This window comes from Chlorocebus sabaeus, unplaced genomic scaffold (genome assembly GCF_047675955.1).
Source record: "Chlorocebus sabaeus isolate Y175 unplaced genomic scaffold, mChlSab1.0.hap1 unalloc_scaffold_676, whole genome shotgun sequence".
Lineage (NCBI taxonomy): Eukaryota > Metazoa > Chordata > Mammalia > Primates > Cercopithecidae > Chlorocebus > Chlorocebus sabaeus.
Window position 1 is genome coordinate 27,170 of NW_027328010.1, and position 19,963 is coordinate 47,132.

A 19,963-nucleotide genomic window follows, 5' to 3' on the forward strand; every position below is an offset into this window, starting at 1 on the left:
CGGGCGCGGTGGCTCAAGCCTGTAATCCCAGCACTTTGGGAGGCCGAGACGGGCGGATCACAAGGTCAGGAGATCGAGACCATCCTGGCGAACACGGTGAAACCCCGTCTCTACTAAAAATACATAAAAAATTAGCCGGGCGCAGTGGCGGCGCCTGTAGTCCCAGCTACTCGGGAGGCTGAGGCAGGAGAATGGCGTAAACCCGGGAGGCGGAGCTTGCAGTGAGCTGAGATCTGGCCACTGCACTCCAGCCTGGGTGACAGAGCAAGACTCCGTCTCAAAAAAAAAAAAAAAAAAAAAAAAAAACCTAGCTTTTCTAGGCAGAGGTCTCTGCGACCTTTGGCCATGTACGTGTCCCTGGGCAGTTGAAATTAAGAGAATGGTGATGACTTTTAACCAGCAAGCTGTCTTCAGGCACTTATTTAACAAAGACACATCCTGCACAGCCCAAAATCCATTAAACCTTGAGTCGCCGCAGCACGTGTCTCTTGCAAGGACAAAGTTGGGGGTAGGGTCACAGATTAACAGCATCTCAAATACAGAACAAAATGGAGTCTCTTATGTCTAGTTCTTTCTATATAGACACAGTAACAGGCTGATCTCTCTTTCTTTTCCCCACAGAAGTGTTAGTTTTTTATTTGTTCAATCATTTGGAAATGTAAAATCCATTCTTGATTCGCAGGCCACGAGAGCAGGCAGGGACAGGCTGCCCCTTGCCGACCTCTGGAATGAGCTTAGAGAAGGAAATGACAGGCTGGGCCAGCACAGCCTCCTCACAGCAAATTCGCTGCAAGGGGGTCCTTCTTAGCAACCACTTCTCATCCTTCATCTTGGCTTCAAGTGCAGTTCAGGTGGAGAAAGAGAGAACAGAACTGGCCTCAGCAACAAGAAGGAAGGAGACGCAGGGTCAAGCAGCCCTGTGGACCGATCACACTCAACATTCACACCAAGCGGAGCACAGGCAGGACCAGCCCAGGGGGGCCGAAGTGGAGGCTCTCTGGGGTGGGGGAACTCTGGGTGGGCAAGATTCACAACCTAAAACTCATATAGAAGTTCTACACAGCAGTAGTTACAGAAAACACACACTAAGAAAAGGCCAAAATAAAAATAGGACAGCCACCTTTGACCGCACCTTATCCCTCAGGAACCCACCTTCAAGCCCTGGCAGATGAAGACTCACTTCCTGATGCACTTCCCGGTGAATTATGTGGGCGAATGCATCCGAACTGTCCCCTACACGGACCCAGATCATGCCAGGTAGGAGGGTGGAGGTCGGGATCTCTCAGGCCTGAGCCTTACAGAAGCAACTTGTCAAGCCTGTTCGAGTTCACAGGGCATGTTTTAGCACAGGAAGAGTCTGCACTGACTCTGAGTGTTGGACCTGGGGCTTTGTGAGTCTACGAGCAGCCCTCTTTAAACAGCAGAGTCTTTATGAACAAAGGCCCTAACCACAAACTCCTTTCAAAATGCCCCATGTACTCCCCTCATCTCTAGGTGGAAATTGAATGAATTTAGGTTGAGACTTCTGATAAACATGGTAGATTAAGCCTTCGTGAGGACAGATGCATGGAACGGCAGCAAAGGTAGATCAAGACACAAAGCCACAAGGGAGAGTGGGAGGTGACCCAGGCAGCCATGGGGGCTGCAGGAGAACCTCATGAGCCAGACTGTGGGTGGGTGGGTGGGGGGTGCCTGACCCGGGGCCACAGAGGGACAGGGCAGTGGGGAGAAACCAGGTGGTCCTGCAGAGCCCTGCAGATGGCAGGGCTGGAGGCTGCCTCACAGTCCCTCTGAGGAGTTTGCCTCCCCTGTCTCCCCACCAAGTCAGAAGCTCAGGGAAGGAGGCCCGGGGTTGAGCGGCCAAAGCCACGGCCGAGAGTGAGGGTCAGGCCTGTTCCCAAAGTGGCGTGGGGCGAGGGAGTTTGCAGCCTACGAACTGGCCCTCCAGCCCTTTCTTCCAAAGTGTGGCTGCCCCTCGGCTGTGTTCATCCCATCTGTGGAAACTGGCCAGACCAGGAGGACAGACTCACAGACATACACTTTTGGGGACCTGTCAGTTGGGTGTGGATGACACAGATCTGTGCAAAAATGTTATATCCCGGAAATTCACTTCCTGTATCCTTGTCCCAGGCAGCTACCCCCATGAGGGACTAAACCAAGGAGGAGACCCCCAGGGTCTGGCTCCAACCTCGCTGGTCCCAACTGATGGTGCCCCAGCCACCCGAGTGGTAGAGAGGGGAAGGCAGGCTTAGGCCTGGGCAGTCTATCCTGATAGGAGAAGGTGCCGGGCCTCCAGGGTGTACGTGTGTCACAGTAGGACCACAGATGGGGAGGTGTGTAGCCAGGTGGGAGGAAATATGGGGCTGCAGTGGGGGCCCAGAAAGAGCTCTTCTGTAGAAAAGAGGTGTGTGGTCAGCTGTTTTGTTCATTAATTTCCATATTTGTAGGAGATAAACAGATCTGTCTGCTGTGCCAGCAGAAGAGTGGTCTGTTTCCACCATCCAATAGGAAAATGCAGACAGAAAACGCTAAAAATGTGGAGGTTCCCCCTGGGCCAGGGGGATTCTAGATCTTTTTTTCCTTGTTTTTTGTATTTTATAATCTTTCAACAGTGAGCATGTGTTTTTAATATACAAGTAACAGAAATTTCTCAAGGAGGAGGATGCATGGATGGATGGAAGGCCATCCCTGCTGGTGCTTGTAGAGGCTCCGTCCCCCAGGGTCTGGCTCCGACCTCGCTGGTCCCAACTGATGACGCCCCAGCCACCCAAGTGGCACTGGGTTTCTCCTGGAGGGCCCACACGAGATAGTCATGACTTCTCCCAGCACAGCCACTGGGAACACGCCCACTCCTTCCTTGATTTCCCACCTGGCCTATTTGACTCCCTTCATCTGCTTTGGGAAATGGCACATCTGTGGAAGTGGTGACCCGGGGCTGATCTCGCCACGGGCGTCTTTAAGGAGCCTGTGTCTTTGCTGCAGACGCTACCATCATTGTCTGCCCTGCCTTCTGTCGGAGGTGGATGTGTTCTGGAATCATCTAGAATGTGATGTCACGATTCGCAGTGGAAGGCAGATGAAATCAGGCCCGTTCCTGGAAATGTGATGTATCGGAGAGTGTGTGTTTTCTTAAGGGATTCCTATAAAACTCAAAGAGTTTGACTTCAGTTTCCTTTTTTTTTTGGTATCCTGATGTGAGACATTTAAATATTCATTTGCACATTTGCCTTTACAATAGAAATAACCTCTTTCTACTTCACCAGATTTTAAAAATGCCACATATGCATTGGAACAAGTTAAGCAGTGTGGTGCTGGAAGTGTTAGATTCCCTCCCCACCACCACTGCTTTCAACCATGTAATCCAAGACAACTGCTTGAAAATTGTGCTTCCTTGTGCTTTTTAGTTTTTGTTAATTAAAAAGAAAATCTCATGCCTGTAAGCCCAGCACTTTGAAGGCAGGAGGATCACTTGAAGCCAGGTGTTTAAGACCAGCCTGGGCAACGGAACTAGACCCTGCCTCTACAGAAATTGTAAAAATAGGCGTGGTGGCACGCATCTGTAGGCCCAGCTACTCAGGAGACTGGTGGGAGGATCCCTTGAGCACAGGAGTTCAAGGCTGCAGTGAGCTGTGATTGCCCTTATGCACTCCAGCCTGGCGACAGAGCAAGATCCCATCTCTTAAAAAACAAGAACAAAAAAATGGGACCGTAATTTATGTGGCATTATTGTACAACTTGATTTTATTTTCATTTTCACTTAATCCAATAATTACTTCATTGTCTATGCTTTTTTATCAGCCATGGTGTTTTAAACTTGCATTTTTTAATCATTAATTTCAGTCTTAAAATCCTTGCATGTTTGATGACTGCTAAATTCCTACATACAGAAATTCGAGAAAAAGGTGGCGCTTACAGTGGAGGCGCAAAACTCAGCCACAGTGGGGTTTTCACCCTTTACTCTTACAGGTGAGCTTTGCTCTAGTTCACACATTGGGACGCACACGGTGTTTTAGTCTCCTACTCATGATTATCAGTGTCATTTTCTTCTACTGCAGTGAACTTTAGACAAAAGTTGTTCTATGTGCTGCTTTTCACTTCTCGAGCACTTAGCCACACCCAGCAATGTCCTTTCTGGTGCAAGGATTGGGGCCAGCAGCGTAAACGGGAAGCATTCTGTCTTTAGTAAACCCTGGCTTAAGCCAGCATATTTTGGCAGAACACGGTAGTGCCTCCATCCATGGTTTTGCCTTCCATGGTTTATTACCCAGTCACCCTTGGTCTGAAAATATTAAATGGAGAATTCCAGATATAAACACTTCCAAAGTTTTAAATTGTACACCATTCTTCTAAGCAGTGGGATGAAAGCTGACGCTGTCTACGGTACCTGCCTGTTGGTCACTCAGTAGCCATCTAGGTCATCAGATACGCTGTGGGTGTCCAAGAGCTTCTGTTCACAGAACGCTTGTTTTACTTAGCATAACTTTTATTACAGTATAATTGTTGTATTTTGTTAATATCTTGCTGCACCTAATCTATAGACTTTTTCATAGGCATAGGAGAAAAACACAGTATCCATAGTGGCTGTCTGAGGTTGCAACCCTGCTCTGGGGGACCTGGGACACAGGCCCCAGGTGAGGGGCTGCGATACAGCCTGAGAACATTCTTAGCTCATTTCATTTGGAGGTGCCTGATGTGGATGCAACTGTTAGCTTTCATAAACATAACACCGTTATTCTAAAATAATAAATTCTTGATTGTGTATGGCTTTGCTGCCCAAGAGAACCTGTATTCTGACACTTTTTAAGAAGGAGCTGGCCAGGCATGGCGGCAAGTGCCTGTGGTCCTAGCTACAGGAGGCTAAGGCGGGAGGATCCCTTGAGCCTAGGGAGGTTGAAGCTGCAGTCAGCAGATTGTGCCACCACACGCCAGCCTGGGCGAATGAGAGCCTGGCTCGTGGATGCAGAGATAGATTAGGTAGGTAGGTAGGTAGGTAAGCAGGCACGTAGGTAGAGAAGTCGGTAGCCGTTGCCACCCTGCTGAGTTCTCCCATTTGCTGTGCTGGAAGCCACTCTTCTAGACAAGGATGGGGAAGCAGCTCACAACCCCTCTGCAGCTCTGATTCAGGGTGGAGGGAGGGCTGGGCTCTTTCCATTTACACAAAGGGAAGTCTGGATCAGCCCCCTCAGACTGATTCCTGTACTGCCCTGGGTGTGTCCTTAAGGGAGATTAAAGGAAAACCTTTGTTTGCTTGATTTTTCCATGTGAGTCTTCTGTAATTTCCTCGTAATCTTGACCTGCCCCCACCCTCCACATCTTTCCTCTTCTGATGTCACAGAGAGGTGGATTTAAATCATCTGGGGAGGACTTTATGCAGACGGACCCTGTCTAAGAGGGAGAACGTGTTGAAAGTCTTATGTGATCGGATTTAAACTTCCACTGAGAGTAATTGAGCAATTTGTCAGGGGGCTGTTTGGACTAGATCAGATGTAAAATAGAGCTGTTAACCCATAGAAGATGTTGAACTGTTAAGTCACAGGTTTGTCATAAACTTGTCCTTTGGTAAAATGCTTGCCTATTTATTTCTCTGGGTTTCCTAGGGACCCAAAAGCAATAGAGACACTCCAATCTTTTGGGAAGGTTTACTGGGCAAAATCTGGAAAATTCACACAGCAAGACATTGACGAAGGCAAACTTTGTCTTCTCAACCGTAGATGATCCTGTCGCTCCTTCATACAAAGGTATTGTGAGTGTAACAGTGAGAATCTCAGTCCACAGCCTCGCAGATGACATTGCTGTTTTCCGAGTTCCCTCATGCACAGGCAGGAGCACCAGCTTCTGGCGCCTCTGTCCTTGCCTGTGATACGATTTCCACGTCTGACACCCTAAATATTGGCCTTGGAAACACGCTTCCCGACATCTGGGCGAGAAGAGTGCATCCTGTCATTTCAGTTTTACTGACCTGAGGCCCAGTGGGGCCAACCCACGGCAGTGACTGGGCTCATTCGTGTGGAAGGATGACGTGACCACGGCCCAGGCCTGGCCACATTACACTGTAGAGCCACTTTTGCTCACAGCATTATCAGCCTCACGTGGTCCTGAATGCGTCCACGCTGCAGAAGCAGGCCTTGGTAAGAGTCAGCGTGGCTCGTGGGAGCTGGAGGTCAGGGTGTGATCTCTGGGCTGTTAGACATGACCCTGTGGTTGAAACACGTATGTGAAGTAACAGTGAGATGCACCTGTCCCCTCTGGGACACGAGGGCATAGCCCACTGTGCGAGCTCCTGGGTGGCAGCCCCCCTGTGCCTGTGGTTTGTCTTCTAGGAATGGACCACTTCTTGTACGGCCTCTCGGATGAGATGAAGCAGGCCCACAGGGAGCAGCTCTTCACCATCAGCCACAAGAAGCTCCTGGCCATGAGCGATAGGTGAGTGGGGAGTGGGGAGTGGGGAGCGGGGAGTGGGGGAGACAGCGTCCGGGATTGGAGACCTTAACGGCACTGAAGTAGAAGCCAGTCCTCACTGACCTCGCCTGCCTTCCTCTCAGGTACCTCGGCACTGGGAAGAGCACGCATGGCCTGGCCATACTCAGACCCGAGAATCCCAAAATCGCCAAGGACCCATCCTGGATCATCAGGTGAGCGGCCCTGGTGCCCCCAACTGTGCAGGAGCCCCTGAGACAATAGGCCTCTAGAGCTGAATATGAAAAGTCAGAAATGCTACTGCTTTTCCAAGAATATTATGCCATTCTTAAAGTGTTGCCAACTGACTGGCAAGTCAATCTTAAGAGCGACCAGGAAGATGTCCATTGAAATAGTCATACACGAAATGCCAAAGATGCACCACGTAGAATTTTCACTTTCTACTGACTGAAAGGCTTGTTTTACCTCATTAGTTCTAGAATATTTAAGAATCTAAAAATAAAGGGCAACTCTGATTTAACCTCTGCTTGAGTCATTATCTTAAGTAGCATTTAGGGCTTTTACTAAAAAACAGAAGTAAAATGAAAAGGTACACAAAGGTGTCCTGTGTCTGCCTGTGCTGATTCATGAAACTCGATTACACCGAGGCCCTGTGGGAGCGTCCTCCTAACAGACGGAAGTTCAACGGGGCGGCCGGATGGAAGCAGTCCTGAGAAGCAGGTGGGCTGGGGTGAGTAAGCGCTCGCTTCGTCTTCACAGAGCCAGAAAGGAGAGCCACCACGCCAGCTCTTCTTGGCCGTTGGACTCTGATTTCCCAAACAGCTTGTTTTTGGGGTCTCCTCTCCCTCCACACAGCTCTCCACCGCCGTTTCTGAGGCACAGCTGTGGTCTCCTGCAACCTAGAGCTAAGAGGCAGAAACGCTGTCCCTACAGGAGGTGGGCCCACGAGGGCAGCAGGGCCGTCACGCCAGCACCCATGTCTACTCTGGCAAGAGTCATCAGAGAATTCCAAATTAGGTCCCAGCAAGGACCGTGGCTTGGACTGGACGAGAAACTGGCTATCAGATTTTTCAAACCCCCACCTTGGTGGTTTTAACATGCAGCTAGGATTGCAATCAAGAGGCCGAGTAGGTAAGATTCATGTGTTCTCTTTTACTTTCTAAGGAGAGCAGGAGCCTGGGGTCAAGGCCCAGGGTCCTGGCCTGCTGCTGTGGTTGGAAACTGACACATGGCAATAAACATGGCATTCCCCTTGGCCTGTGTAAACTACTGGCTTTGTTCTCCTTTTATGACTTGTGCATAGTTCAGTGATCCCTACTAAAAATATTTTTATAATCTTTGCCCACAAAAGTGCTGAGAAAACCATTAGTAGCCACCCATAGATTGAGGTTTTAATCTCCTACTTAAAAAACTAAAACGGAGGACTGTTGGAGTTGTAGGCAAACGTTTAATACACACATCTGAAAGCATGAGACACAGTCCAGACAGCACGCACTGGAGCTGGTGGGGCACACGGTCGGTGACAGGTGCTTGCTTGTTAGGTATTAATGTCAATAAATACTTTCAGAAAGTGCTGATAAATAACTTAAGTGTTACAAAAACAGATGGTCCACGGTGAGTCCAGGTTGCAGGTACATGCAGGCAGGACTGGGTCAGACGCTCCAGGGCTGGGCTGCACGTGCTCTAGCTGGCCTGAGTCCGACACATCATAGTTGTCCATGTACTTGGCCAGGATCTTCATGAGGGGCCGCAGCTTGAGCCACCACTGTTCTTTGGGAATCCTGTGCCTGTGGAGGGATGGGGGGACAGCAGTGAGGCTGGGAGATGCCACGGCCAGCACAGTGAGCCATCTTGCCAGAAACACAGGGTTTGTAGGGTTGGCTGAATCAACTAGATAATAAAGCCAATTTCAGAGTCAAATGAAACCATTGCTTTTATATTTCTAAAAATTCTTCCCAAAGACCTAGTGGTGGTTTCTTATTGTTGTTCTTTTGAGACAGAGTCTGGCTCTGTCCCCAGGCTGGAGAGCAGAGGTGCAGTCTCAGCTCACTGCAACCTCTGCCTCCCAGGTTCAGGCGATTTCTCCTGTCTCAGCCTCCTGAGTAGCTGGGACTACAGGTGTACACCACCACACCTGGCTAATTTTTGTATTTTTAGTAGAGATGGGGTTTCACCATGTGGGCCAGGCTGGTCTTGATCTCTTGACCTTGTGATCCACCCACTTAGGCCTCCCAAAGTGCTGGGATTATAGGTGTGAGCCGCCATGCCTGGCCAAGACCTAGTATTTTTTAACTGAGCTTCAGAAAATCTAGTTCCTCAAACCCCTGAATGAGTTGCTGAAAGCAACAGCAATGGCCATTCTCCTGTCCTGTACTCACGTTGGCTGGGTTTGCTAAGGCAATAAGACCCCAACTTACTCAAAATCCGTTTGCTTCTTCAGCTCTGCCACAGGTTGAAAAATAAGGTTTCTTTTGCTTATTCCCAGCACACAAACGGAATCATCGGTGGTAAATTTTTTTCCTATAAAAGATTTTAAAAAAGATTAACAACACCCTGTCACATGGGCAGGTGGGAGAGCAGAATCATGGGGCGAGATGAGAAGTGAGATTCCTGGCAACCATCCTGAACCTGGCCTGGAAGCCTGGGGGAGGCTGAGAATGGCCAAGAACGGCCGAGAACAGCTGAGAACAACTGCACAGTGTGGCCAGCGCCTGGCCTGGGCAGCTCTGCTCTTGTGGGATCGCCCTGATGGCTTCCTGGAACGCAACTTTTGTTTTTCCTCTCAGTGGAGAGAATTTTTCACTAAATAGTGGAATAGGGAAATTACCTTAAGAAATTGATGCCCACGAATACACACACAGAGGAGTGAGAAACATCCATAGCTAAATTAGCAAAAGAAAATCGATGTAGAAAGAATCAGTCAGTTCTTCAAAAAGACAAACCAATTGAAACTGTTCACATCACTGTTTTTTGTAGACTGTCATTCTTCTACGTTGCACATTGGCAGTGATAATGGTTTGCCCTAAAAAAGCACACACCTGGTATGACTGAAGAAAGCTGAGGGGGGTGGGGGCAAGAAAGATGCTGGCACAAACAGCCACTCAGGAATGAGTGGGGACCAGCCACATTGGAACAATTAACAATTGTATTATACAAAATGTCATGTTTTTTAAAACTTTTCAGTTTATCTAAAGATTTGTTAGAATATGTAACTTACAAAACTGATTTAAGGAAAAACATGCATAGTTCTACAAACATGAACAATTCATTCAGCAGCCAAATCTTCCTCAAAACTGGAAGTTCTGACAGATGGAGTTGCAAGGAGGTTGTCCTAACATACATCCAAAAAATAGAAGGCCCCACTTAAACTGTGAGGGAAACTGCGGGCTGATGCTCAAGATCTCCAGAGCAAAAAGCCTGCACAAAAGAACTTCAGGTTGAATCTAGCAGTGATAAAAGAGAACATGTTACCCACGCCCAAGCTGACCTTATCCCAGGAATCCAAGGTTGGTTAAATAGCAACGCTCAGAGACCAGCAGGAGTTAGAACATCACACGCAGCTCAGTACTGGACTGAAGAAGGAACCAGTATACCCTACTTCTCCCCGATAGGACAGCATTTTCACCAAGGCAGACGGCCTCCCTCCGCGGACCCCTTACCTCTGCCCCAGGCCTCCTTGAGTTTCGCAGTGATCCACTCCATAGCTCTGGCAGAGATTTTGGTTCCAAAGTTTCTATCAAATGGAGAGGGTGCCCCACCCTGTTGGTGGTTAGAGTCATATGAAATATCAGTTATACAGTAACACTTTGTTGTTAAATAGAAATGACGATTTCTATTTCACAGAATTCACGTTTTTATTTCTAGGTCTTTATGGATAGCTGGAACAGAAAAAAACACAATCTCTGTTTCCTGTAGCCTGAACTCAGCCTGTTAAGCAAAAGTGTCAAGTGTTCCCCCTGCCCAGTAAGAGGAGGATTTTAATAAATGGAATGAGTCAACTAACAATCTCCAATATTTTAAAATCTTCAATCAGGATTTCATAAACTCATCTGGGGTGGGGATGGGTCGCAGCTTTAAGAATCTGATAAACGTTGTGGATTCTTTAACAAAATCACACATACGCCTCCTATTTCATCATCATTTCAGGGGATTCATCAGCTCTCTGGAATAAATTCACGGGCTCTGGTTTAAAAGTATAAAGAATAGGAGGTTGTGAGGAAGGAGTGTGTGTGAGTTAGGAATGCTGGACCGCTGTGTCCCAGGCTCAGCTCATGACATGTGTGTGCCTGCATGCAGCTCATTCCAGGTCATTCTGATTTGGGGTGAGTGTCAAGTATATTACATGTCTGATAATCCATTTTAAATCTTAGGAAGCTCCAGTTTTTAACTCGATGAAGTGTTTAATTTGAATAAGCATTTCCAAGTAGTGGGGTTGTCACTGTTTTCATGAAAGCTGACAGTTCCCTTAAAATCCCCATTACTCAAACCTCACCAACAAAAGAATCCTAAAGCTGGTGATGTTTGGCATGACTTAAAAGTTTAGATGATTTGGCTGGGCATGGTGGGGATCACGCCTGTAATCCCACCACTTTGGGAGGCTGAGGTGGGCGAATCACCTGAGGTCAGGAGTTTGAGACCAGCCTGGCCAACGCAGTGAAACTCCATCTCTACTGAAAATATAAAAATTAGTTGTGCATGGTGGTGGACACCTGTACTCCCATCTACTCAGAAGGCTGAGGCAGGACAATCTCTTGAACCTGGAAGAGGTGGAGGTTGCAGTGAGCCAAGATTGCGCCACTGCACTCCAGCCTGGGTAACAGAGCAAGACTCTGTCTCAAAAAAAAAAAAAAAAAAAGTCTCCCAGCTAACTGGGTGTATGCATACACTGCAGATCGTTTTGTTGTATAGTGACAACACACGCGACACATAATGTGACACAACAAACTGACACAGGATGTCGATTTCACCTAAGCCCAGCTAACAGGGAGTGATGAAATCTCGTGCTGTGTTGCTCTTTCCCACCCAGAACGCAAATCATCCCTGTGCCCTAAGTCTCCATGCTGTCTGTGCCTCCTGTCCCTGAGTCACTCAGTAGCCGCCTTGGTTATCAGATGGTTATCAGTACCCACCCCCTCATGTATACAGGGGGCGGGTACTATCCCCAGGTTCAGGCACCCACTGGAGACTTGGGACACATTCCCTAAGGCTAAGAGGGATGACTATTTCCTTCTTCCTTCATAAACATCAGGTGCTAATTAGAGAAATGATTTTAAGATATCTAAAAGAGTAAGACTATAAAGCAAAAATTTTAGTTGTCTAAATGCGGGGAAGTCTGTAGAGCAACACACCACGACTCTGTTCTGCAACTGCTCAGCGTATAGTGCACTCCAGGGGCAAAGAAATTACCACTCATCCAGCCCAAAGTCACAGAGCAGAATCTAAGAACCGCAGTGTTACGGTGACCATAAGATCAGCCCTGGTCTCTCACTCACCTGAGCACAAGGCCCCTCTGGATAGTAGTCTTCATTTTCTGCGTCAGGCGCTCCACATTGGACTGGAAAAGAGCATTTTGTTAATCAGACAATAAACTTCTGCTAAGCACCTACTGTGTGCCAGGTCCTGCAGGGCAGGAAGTGCCAACCACACGTGGTGGTGAGTGTGGCCAAGGAGGCTGCAAGCTCTCACAGCTTGGGTCTCGCGGAGCCTCCCCAGGCGGCGAGAGCACGTCTGCAGCAATGAATGCTGAGCACAGGGCACTGATGTGAGCAGCCCTCACAGCGGCCACTAGAAACGCCTTCCGGAATCAACAGGGTCCCTCTGAAGATGATAATTCCGTGACTGGCCTAGTGCTCATTCATGGCTCTATTGCTCCTTATTTTCATGACGATGTTCTCTCGGCGCTCTCAGAGGAAAAGAGCGACCTGTGGCCTTTCAATGGAATCTCCTATGACGGCCTGATGAACCGTGTCTGATCAGAGAATTTTGTAAACTCTCATCGACACACAGATTTCTTAAGGAACAGATTGTCTTAGAAAAGGGTAACATCCTATATCAGATCATCTTGGGAGGATTACAAGAGGGAGGTAATTCTCTAATGACTCATCCTAAGAAAATGGAGATTTTTACATCTAATCAATCTGTCACTGGGCACGGTGGCAGAATTTCACAAAGTAGGAGCCTGGGCACAGTCGCTCATGCCTGTAATCCCAGCTCTTTAGGAGGCCAAGGCGGGTAGATTGCCTGAGGTCAAGAGTTTGAGACCAGCCTGGCCAACATGGTGAAACCCCGTCTCTACTAAAAATACAAAAATTAGCCGGGCATGGTGGCAGGTGCTGTAGTCCCACCTACTTGGGAGGCTGAGGCAGGAGAATCACTTGAAGCCAGGAGGCTGAAGTTGCAGTGAGCTGAGATTGTGCCACTGCACTCCAGCCTGGGTGACAGAGCAAGCGTCCATCTCAACAACAACAACAAAAAATCATAATTTCTCTTCTGAAGCTCTTGCCAGGTTGAATGCTGGTGAAGCAGGATCTTTGGACAGATTTCTGAAATATGGTCATGAGTCACATAACAGGGGGATATGTTCTGAGAAATGCATTGCTAGGTGACTTGAGCCTTGTGCAAACATCCTACAGTGAACTCTCACAAACCCAGGAGGCAGGGCCTGCCACATATCTGTTGTTCCTGACTACAAACCTAAATGTCTGAGACTGTTGAATACTGCAGGCAATTGTGTATCTAAACATGTCTAGATGTAGAAAAGCACAGTTAAAAAAATATATATATATATGTATATAACATATGTTTTTTAATATATATAATCTTTCTATAAAAGATAAATAACAGTGCACCTGTTTGGGGCAGCTCCAATATCATCTTATGGGACCCACCGCTGACAGAAACATCATGATGAAGTGAATGACTCCACAAGTATTTAATATGACATAGTGAAGAAATTCGTGATTCACATGTCACATAATTAGTGACAACGCCAAGGCCCTTTTTACTTGATCTACTTGGCCCAGAAACAAGTAACATCCTAACCTTTTAAAAGACAATGGTGCCGGGTACAGTGGCTCACGCCTGTAATCCCAGCACTTTGGAAGGCCAAGATGGGCAGATCACGAGGTCAGGAGTTCGAGACCAGCCTGACCAACAAGGTGAAACCCCATCTCTATTAAAAATACAAAAATTATCTGGGCATGGTGGCACGTGCCTGTAATCCCAACTACTCGGGAGTCTGAGGCAGGAGGATTGTTGGAACCTGGGAATCGGAGGTTGTAGCGAGCCGGGATCATGCCACTGCATTCCAACCTGGGTTGCAGAGCAATATATAACATTATATATTTATTTATATAACTAACTAAAGACAATTGTTCAAGTTGCATTTTATCTGCCAAGGCCTGTCATCCTGCATGGAGTTTAGTAACTGAACACTGCAGGGTCCAGGCCTGGATTCTGCTGTGCCATCCAAGCAGGGGCAGACCCCGGGCTCGGTGACACTCTTCCCTAAAAGAGCCACAGATGCCAAAAAACCACGGCCGTGTGTGTGTCAGTTTAGAGGCAGACGCAGCATCAGAGGCCTCAAGATTTAAAAGAAGCTGCAGCAAGCTTCAGAGCCAGTTGCAGACGTGGGTGGTGATTGTTAGCGGAGGCGCTCAAATCGTTTGTGACAGAAGTGAGAAAACATTAACTACACAACAGACTACATCAAAAAAACAAGCTCGTGTTTCACACAAGAGACTAGAAGGTGTCCTCAACCAGGCACGTCCGCCTTCACCTGACACATGGGAGAGGCATCTGGGCAATGCGAAGGGCATCAAGCATGGCGTGTTCTGTAGTACCTGTCTCCATGCCCCCTCGAAAAGCAAACCACCCTAGATACGATGTTTCACTCCACAGCACCGAGTGGATCCAAAGGGGACGGTCCCCCTAGGCCAGCCCCCGTCACATACCTGCAGATCCCTGATGTCGAAGGGCTCTTCGAAAATGTATGCGGCATCGGCTCCGGCCGTGAGCCCCCCATGTTGGCCAGGTAGCCACGGTAGCCGCCCATGGACTTGATGAACACGCGCCGCTTGGTTCCGCTGGCGGACTGCTTGATGTGGTCGCAGGTCTGGTCACAGAGATCAGTCACTCCAGCCCAGGGCCAGGGTGCACCCACCATCCCAGAGCTCCCCGACGAGTAAGTGCAGCAAGGGCCCCCACCGCGCCTGAGCATGCGGTCCCAGCATCGCAGAGGTGAAGGGTGTACAGCAGCCGGGATGTGCCCTTGGAGTGGGTGTGAACATGCCCCCAACCCCCCCACCCCACCGTGGCAGCCACCTGGAGATGACCTCAATGACCTGTGGTGGGGGCCTGGCCATCTGCCGCTCCCTTCTCCCAGGACCCATAAGAGGAGACTGAAAAGACGACCCCACAAGCCAGCTCACTCCACGCTGCTCTCTGTCCCTGCTGAAGCAGCTTTCACCAGACACGGACACCGTTAGGTGTGAGCTGAGAAGTTAGGGGGCTCTCACCTACCAGCTTAGTCCATGGGAACAGCTGTGATCTTCTATTTTCTTCCATTAAAGCTCTCTGTGATTTTAGATCTGTGGCCATCTTCCGTTCATCAGTGAATGTTACGTTTATAGAAACTCTACTCAAAGGCAGACGGTGGTTCTTAGACCCAGGTGCCTGGGGAGTCTTTCGGATGCATAGGCATCAGGTCCCCAAGTGAAATGTCTGCCATCCGCCCTCCACGAGGACCCAAGCTCAGTGGGGAGAAAAGCAGCAGAGAAATGCATCGGCCACCTTCCCACCCACACACGAGTCCGGGCTGCAGCGCCCTCTCCTGGGACTCTGCAAAACCTCTGCCTGGGCCTCAGCTCCCATCCCGGCACCCTCCAATCTGTTCACACAGACTGGAGACCCATCTATAAAAAACATAAATCTGATCCAGTCATTCAAAACCCTTTGGCTCACTTCAAGTACACGTCAAGACTTTCTCGGGAATCCCTGGCCCCGCCTGCTTCTGATACCAGGTCCCGCTCTAGATCCAGCAACCTCAGGTCCTCCTGGGGCCTCTGGATATGCTGGCTGCTGTGTGCATTCAGGTACAGTGGTGGGCGGGAGAGCAGCCCCCAAAGGAATCCCGGTCCTAATGCCTGGAACCTGAGAACGTTCCCTCATGCGGTGATAAAGGAATCCTGAGGACTATCCAGGTGCGCCCTAAGTGCCACCACTTGCATCAGCAGATGAGGGGTGTAGAGGCCCTGGAGCAGGATGCTGCACACCTACATGGGAGGAGGCGGCACCAGGGAACAAGGCGGGCAAGGCCCGCAGCTCTGGGCACCTGAATGGGCCACGAGGGACTCTCCTGGAGCAAACACTGGCCTCAGTCCATGGCTCCTGCCTTCCAGAACTGTGTGACAGTGAGTATTATTTTCCAGCCCCAGGTGTGTGGTCAGGGTCACAGCAGCCACGGAACACACACAGGCACCTTCCTCAGCTCTGACCAGGAGGGAAATGTCATTTTCTCACGAAAATGCCGCCTGGTTTCTAATGGCAAAGTTCGTCTGTCAGGGGTTCTCGGGGCACCCCATGTCCTCTCTTCATAGAAATCACCCTGGAGTCTCTCCCTGCAGTTAGCTCGTGGTTATTTGACTTGCAGTCCTCACTAGGCTACAAATTCCATGAGGGCAGGAACTGTGGGCTGGACTTCCACCACTGCACCATCAGCAGGACCCGGCCAAGCACCCACAGCAGGCGCTCAAGAAATGCTTGTCTCTGAATGACATAAGCACAGTATTCTCCAGCCAGCCAGCCATCCTGGTCAAGGGCTGATCCTGGAGGATTCCCTAACCGGCCTCCATGGGACTCAGCCAAGAGTAAAAGCATGAAGTGGGGGTGTGGACTTGAGACTGGGGGCCACATGAGAGTCTGTGCACCAAAGTTTAACACCCACTGGGAAATTTTCACTTGAGATCTTCGGATGAAATTTTAAAACACACTTTGTTGAATAAACACAGGCTTCATTAAACCATTCCAACCTATACTTTGTTTCTTTGGCAGATTCTTTTCCTCCCAAAATAATTGGTTGATGTGTTCAAAAGTGAACACGGGCTCTAGTTAGCGGGCCACTTTGCATTGTGTAGAAGCCGAGATGGGGAGAGAAACAGGCAATGGGAAGAATTCCCATCTTTGTGCTTAGGAAGGACAGAGGACAGAAGCCCGTCAAGGGTCCAAAGAGCCCACGACTGCCTTCTTGAAGGGCCAGTGCAGAATTCTGAGGGTGTCACTGTTCCACCTGTACTGGGTTCTCTCTCTAATTGCGATCTAAGACTTAGGATGTCGTAAGGCTTTAAGACTTGCCCTTTGTCTTAGAGAATCCCGGGCATGGGAAGGAAAATGTGGGTGGGGCATCAGGACCCCCAGAGCCACAAAGCCTTATGGGTTATTTTTCCAACTGAATCTCCCCCGCAGCCCACCCTGAGGTGGGGAATTACTGTCACTCATTCAAAGAATGACATCAACCACTTAATGACAAAAGAATTCTGCAGGTAAGCAGCTCTCCCAAGAGGCTGATTTGTGCCCGAGCGTGTCTGAGTTCTAGTCCCACCAGGCTGCTGCTGTGGGTGCGTGGAACAGCGCAGCGCTGACACCTGAGCCACGCCCCCGATCGTGTGCTCCTCTGAGTGTAAACACAGTGACAGCTGGGACGGAAGAGTCCGCCTTTACTGGAGCTCAGATACAGCTTTCCTGAACTCTCTCATTACCTAGATGGCGTCTTAAACCTGAATTAGCTTCTAAAAATAGCAAGTCCCTCCGGCGGTGCCTCAGGCAATTAGTCAAAGTAGTACTGACAAGAAGAAGGCTGATCCCAAGCATGGCCCTGCCTGCCTGCAGTGTTTCAAGCCTGGACATCTAGAAACTGCTAAAGGAGAGCAAAGCCAGCGATGGCCGGACCCTAACGACATTCAGTGAACAGGAGTCAAGCGCGGGGCCCAAGGAAGTCCATGGAACGAGCCGTTGCCAACCTCTGCAAAGCCAGTAGAGCACCAGGGAACACGACAGGGAGAAGCCCAGGAGAGAGATGGCCCTCAGCTCGAGTGGGAGGCACAGGAGGCTGCAGCTGACCTCACGGCCCCTCCGCTCCCTTCCCTGCACTGGAACTCAGTTCTGAAGGAAGAACCCGGAACAGAACTGCTGTTTTCCGAGGTTCTGTGCCAAGCTGAACTAAGGAGTCTCCAACAGGGCTGGGAGTTTTCATGCAAACTCTGGAGCTGGTTTGGACGTGAACATCTAAGGTAAAGGCCAGCGGCTGCTCTCCAGGAGGCACCAGGCGGCCAAGTCACTGATGTAACCCCATGTGCCAAGGGGGCCACTGTCCCATTTGCAGATGAGGACCCTCTCTGGGTCAGCTTATCAGGGACCGGAGGGGGCCACCATGAGGGTGTCAGCACCACGCCCATGACTGGCAGAATCCACTCCTTCCAAAGCACATATTGGTGAAACTGCCTGCCCAGGAGGGCATGATCTCGGCTCTCTTCAGAACCTCTCGTCTCACCAGGAAGGCTGTGGTTCCAGGCAGTGGCCCCCAGTGGGCACGCCTCTGTCCCAGAGCTCGTACGTACCAGGCACTCAAACCCCTTCCTGCAGGCTCCCACAGCTGACCCTGCGGCCTCGCTACTCAACGCAGGCGGGAGAGGCAGTCTCCAGAGAAATGGTGCTCACCACTCCCCTAGTCTAGCAGGGATAGAAACACGACCCCAAGGACTGGATATATCCTCTCACTTTTAATCAATAAAGACAGGTTCTTCCTAAGGCAGAGAAGCTAAAAAATTTACCCTGTTCTGGCCAGTGTGACTGACATAAAGCCAAGCTAGAAAAGGGTGAGGGGGAAATCTGGCTCATTCTTAACACAGAAGAAACACACTGCTAAAATAAATGAAAGAAAGCAATGGGAGGAAATGATGTTTCTTGCATTTGAAACATCAACTTGCTTTGTTCAAGAGGTTTAAGACACACGTAAGCCATGCTCCACACACACGGCCGGCCGTTTCTGAAGTCAGTGTTTCTGGAACAAAACCCTTGGCCTGCCCAGTGAACATTCACACTGAGCACACTGTCGCGAGGCTGCTTGGCCAGCCAGCAGGGGGCAGGAGAGAGCCGCAGGTGCCATGTGGGGTCCCTGCAAACTGGCCTCACTCCCTCAGTCAAGGGCCTTGCCTCTTGCCAATCCAGGGGCTTCCTCCAAGGGGAAGCGGCCTCTTCAGCTGCCACCGCACTGACTTCAGAAGGCTTAGCCAATGGGACAATAGATTCAACAGAGTTCCATGTTGTTAAGGGAAACTTCTGTTACCAGGCAACCTTAGTATCATATTCAATGTAAAATAACCAACAAGATCGTTTCCAAACAAACATGCTAGTAGTGCCTTATCCTTCAATGCTGCTTAAACACGGAGAAGAATGAGGAAAAAAGAGCATGGCACTTACTTCTTAAAAAATAACACCTCTTCCAGGTTCCTTTTACCCATATCATAAAGACTTACAACTGGATTCCCTACAGGAAGGTGGAGTGGGGGTGGATCCCCACGCTGACCCAGCCTCCCCCCAGGTCAGTCACCCGCCCCTCACCGCGGGGTTCACAGCTCTCCAGACACTGTCACCTCAACAAAGAAAGGTGGCATCTCTGAGATCTCTTCACAGGGAGCACCCAAACGGGAGCTAGAGAGACAGACACACCCACAACTGCTGTAAAATCCAGAAACGCAATACATATTTAAGGACTTCATTATTAGTTATTTAAAACTTGAAGAACAAAGTGAGCCTGCTTTTAACCTCTCTGCCACAATAACATCGTGTACGTCTGTCTTTTACCGTTTGTTCCTTCTCCAGCTGCTGCCGCCTGGCTGGCCGCCTGCAGAAGAGCCGCCTCCGGTACTCCTGCGAGGCCCTCGGTAAAAGCGTGAGCACCACGATCACATCTCAGGACGCTGCACACTTTAGGGTCGCCCACAGACCGCCATTGCCAATGCCTGGAAGGCACTGAACGGGCCCTCCTGCTCTTTGTAAATGTCACCTCTCGTAAGCTATGTTGTGTTGAAAATTTTTAACTGCAGTCCACACATACTTCTTTGTTTCTGTCTTGTTTTTATCCTAGAGGCATATTATTATGGAAAATTAAGTTTGCAAGTGTGAAGGGTTTTCTGAAAATCGACTTCTAATCCTGGAAGGACCAAAAAAAAAAAACTGCCAGATGTGGTGCTCACGCCTGTAATGTCAGCAGTTTGGGAGGCCGAGGCAGGCAGATCGCTTGAGCCCAGGAGTTTGAGACCAGCCTGGAAAACATGGCAAAACCCTGTCTCTACTAAAATTACAAAAAAAAAAAAAAAAAAAAAAGGATTAGCTGGGCGTGGTGACATGTGTCTATTCCCAGCTACTCAGGAAGCTGAGATGGGAGGATCACCTGAGCCCAGGAGGTAAAGGCTGTAGTCAGCCAAGGTTTGCGTCACTACACTCCAGTTTGGGCGACAGAGTGAGACCACTTCTCAAAAAAAAGCAAAAA

At 49.3% G+C, this 19,963-nt stretch overlaps 1 protein-coding gene and 1 pseudogene across 9 annotated transcripts; one reads left to right on the forward strand and one right to left on the reverse strand.

Annotated features, from left to right (window-relative positions):
• The first annotated feature begins 502 nt into the window (after window positions 1–502).
• Window positions 503–19,683, forward strand: LOC119623811 (presequence protease, mitochondrial-like). Of its 9 annotated transcripts, none has more exons than XM_073014310.1 (6): window positions 813–1,257; window positions 6,321–6,423; window positions 6,543–6,632; window positions 7,065–7,147; window positions 7,351–7,548; window positions 19,294–19,527. In XM_073014310.1, exons 1-6 carry the CDS (start codon window positions 1,206–1,208, stop codon window positions 19,365–19,367), a joined length of 600 nt encoding a protein of 199 aa, XP_072870411.1. In that variant the 5' UTR covers window positions 813–1,205; the 3' UTR covers window positions 19,368–19,527. The 9 variants fall into 9 exon arrangements, with proteins under 9 accessions (XP_072870413.1, XP_072870414.1, XP_072870418.1 ...); XM_073014314.1 differs by lacking the exon at window positions 19,294–19,527 and adding an exon at window positions 13,279–13,607 and having other exon boundaries at window positions 815–1,257; XM_073014316.1 differs by lacking the exon at window positions 19,294–19,527 and adding an exon at window positions 13,250–13,607 and having other exon boundaries at window positions 821–1,257.
• On the reverse strand, window positions 8,095–19,287 carry LOC140711339 (ATP-dependent 6-phosphofructokinase, platelet type-like; annotated as a pseudogene).
• Window positions 19,684–19,963: the final 280 nt, after the last annotated feature.

What these genes read in the sequence shown, in the direction of transcription:
- LOC119623811 (XM_073014310.1), top strand. Translation starts at nt 1,206, where the DNA reads ATGTGGGCGAATGCATCCGAACTGTCCCCTACACGGACCCAGATCATG. An exon ending in ACGGACCCAGATCATGCCAG is followed by an intron (nt 1,258 to 6,320) that starts GTAGGAGGGTGG and finishes TTTGTCTTCTAG; the next exon opens with GAATGGACCACTTCTTGTAC. An exon ending in GACCCATCCTGGATCATCAG is followed by an intron (nt 6,633 to 7,064) that starts GTGAGCGGCCCT and finishes GATTACACCGAG; the next exon opens with GCCCTGTGGGAGCGTCCTCC.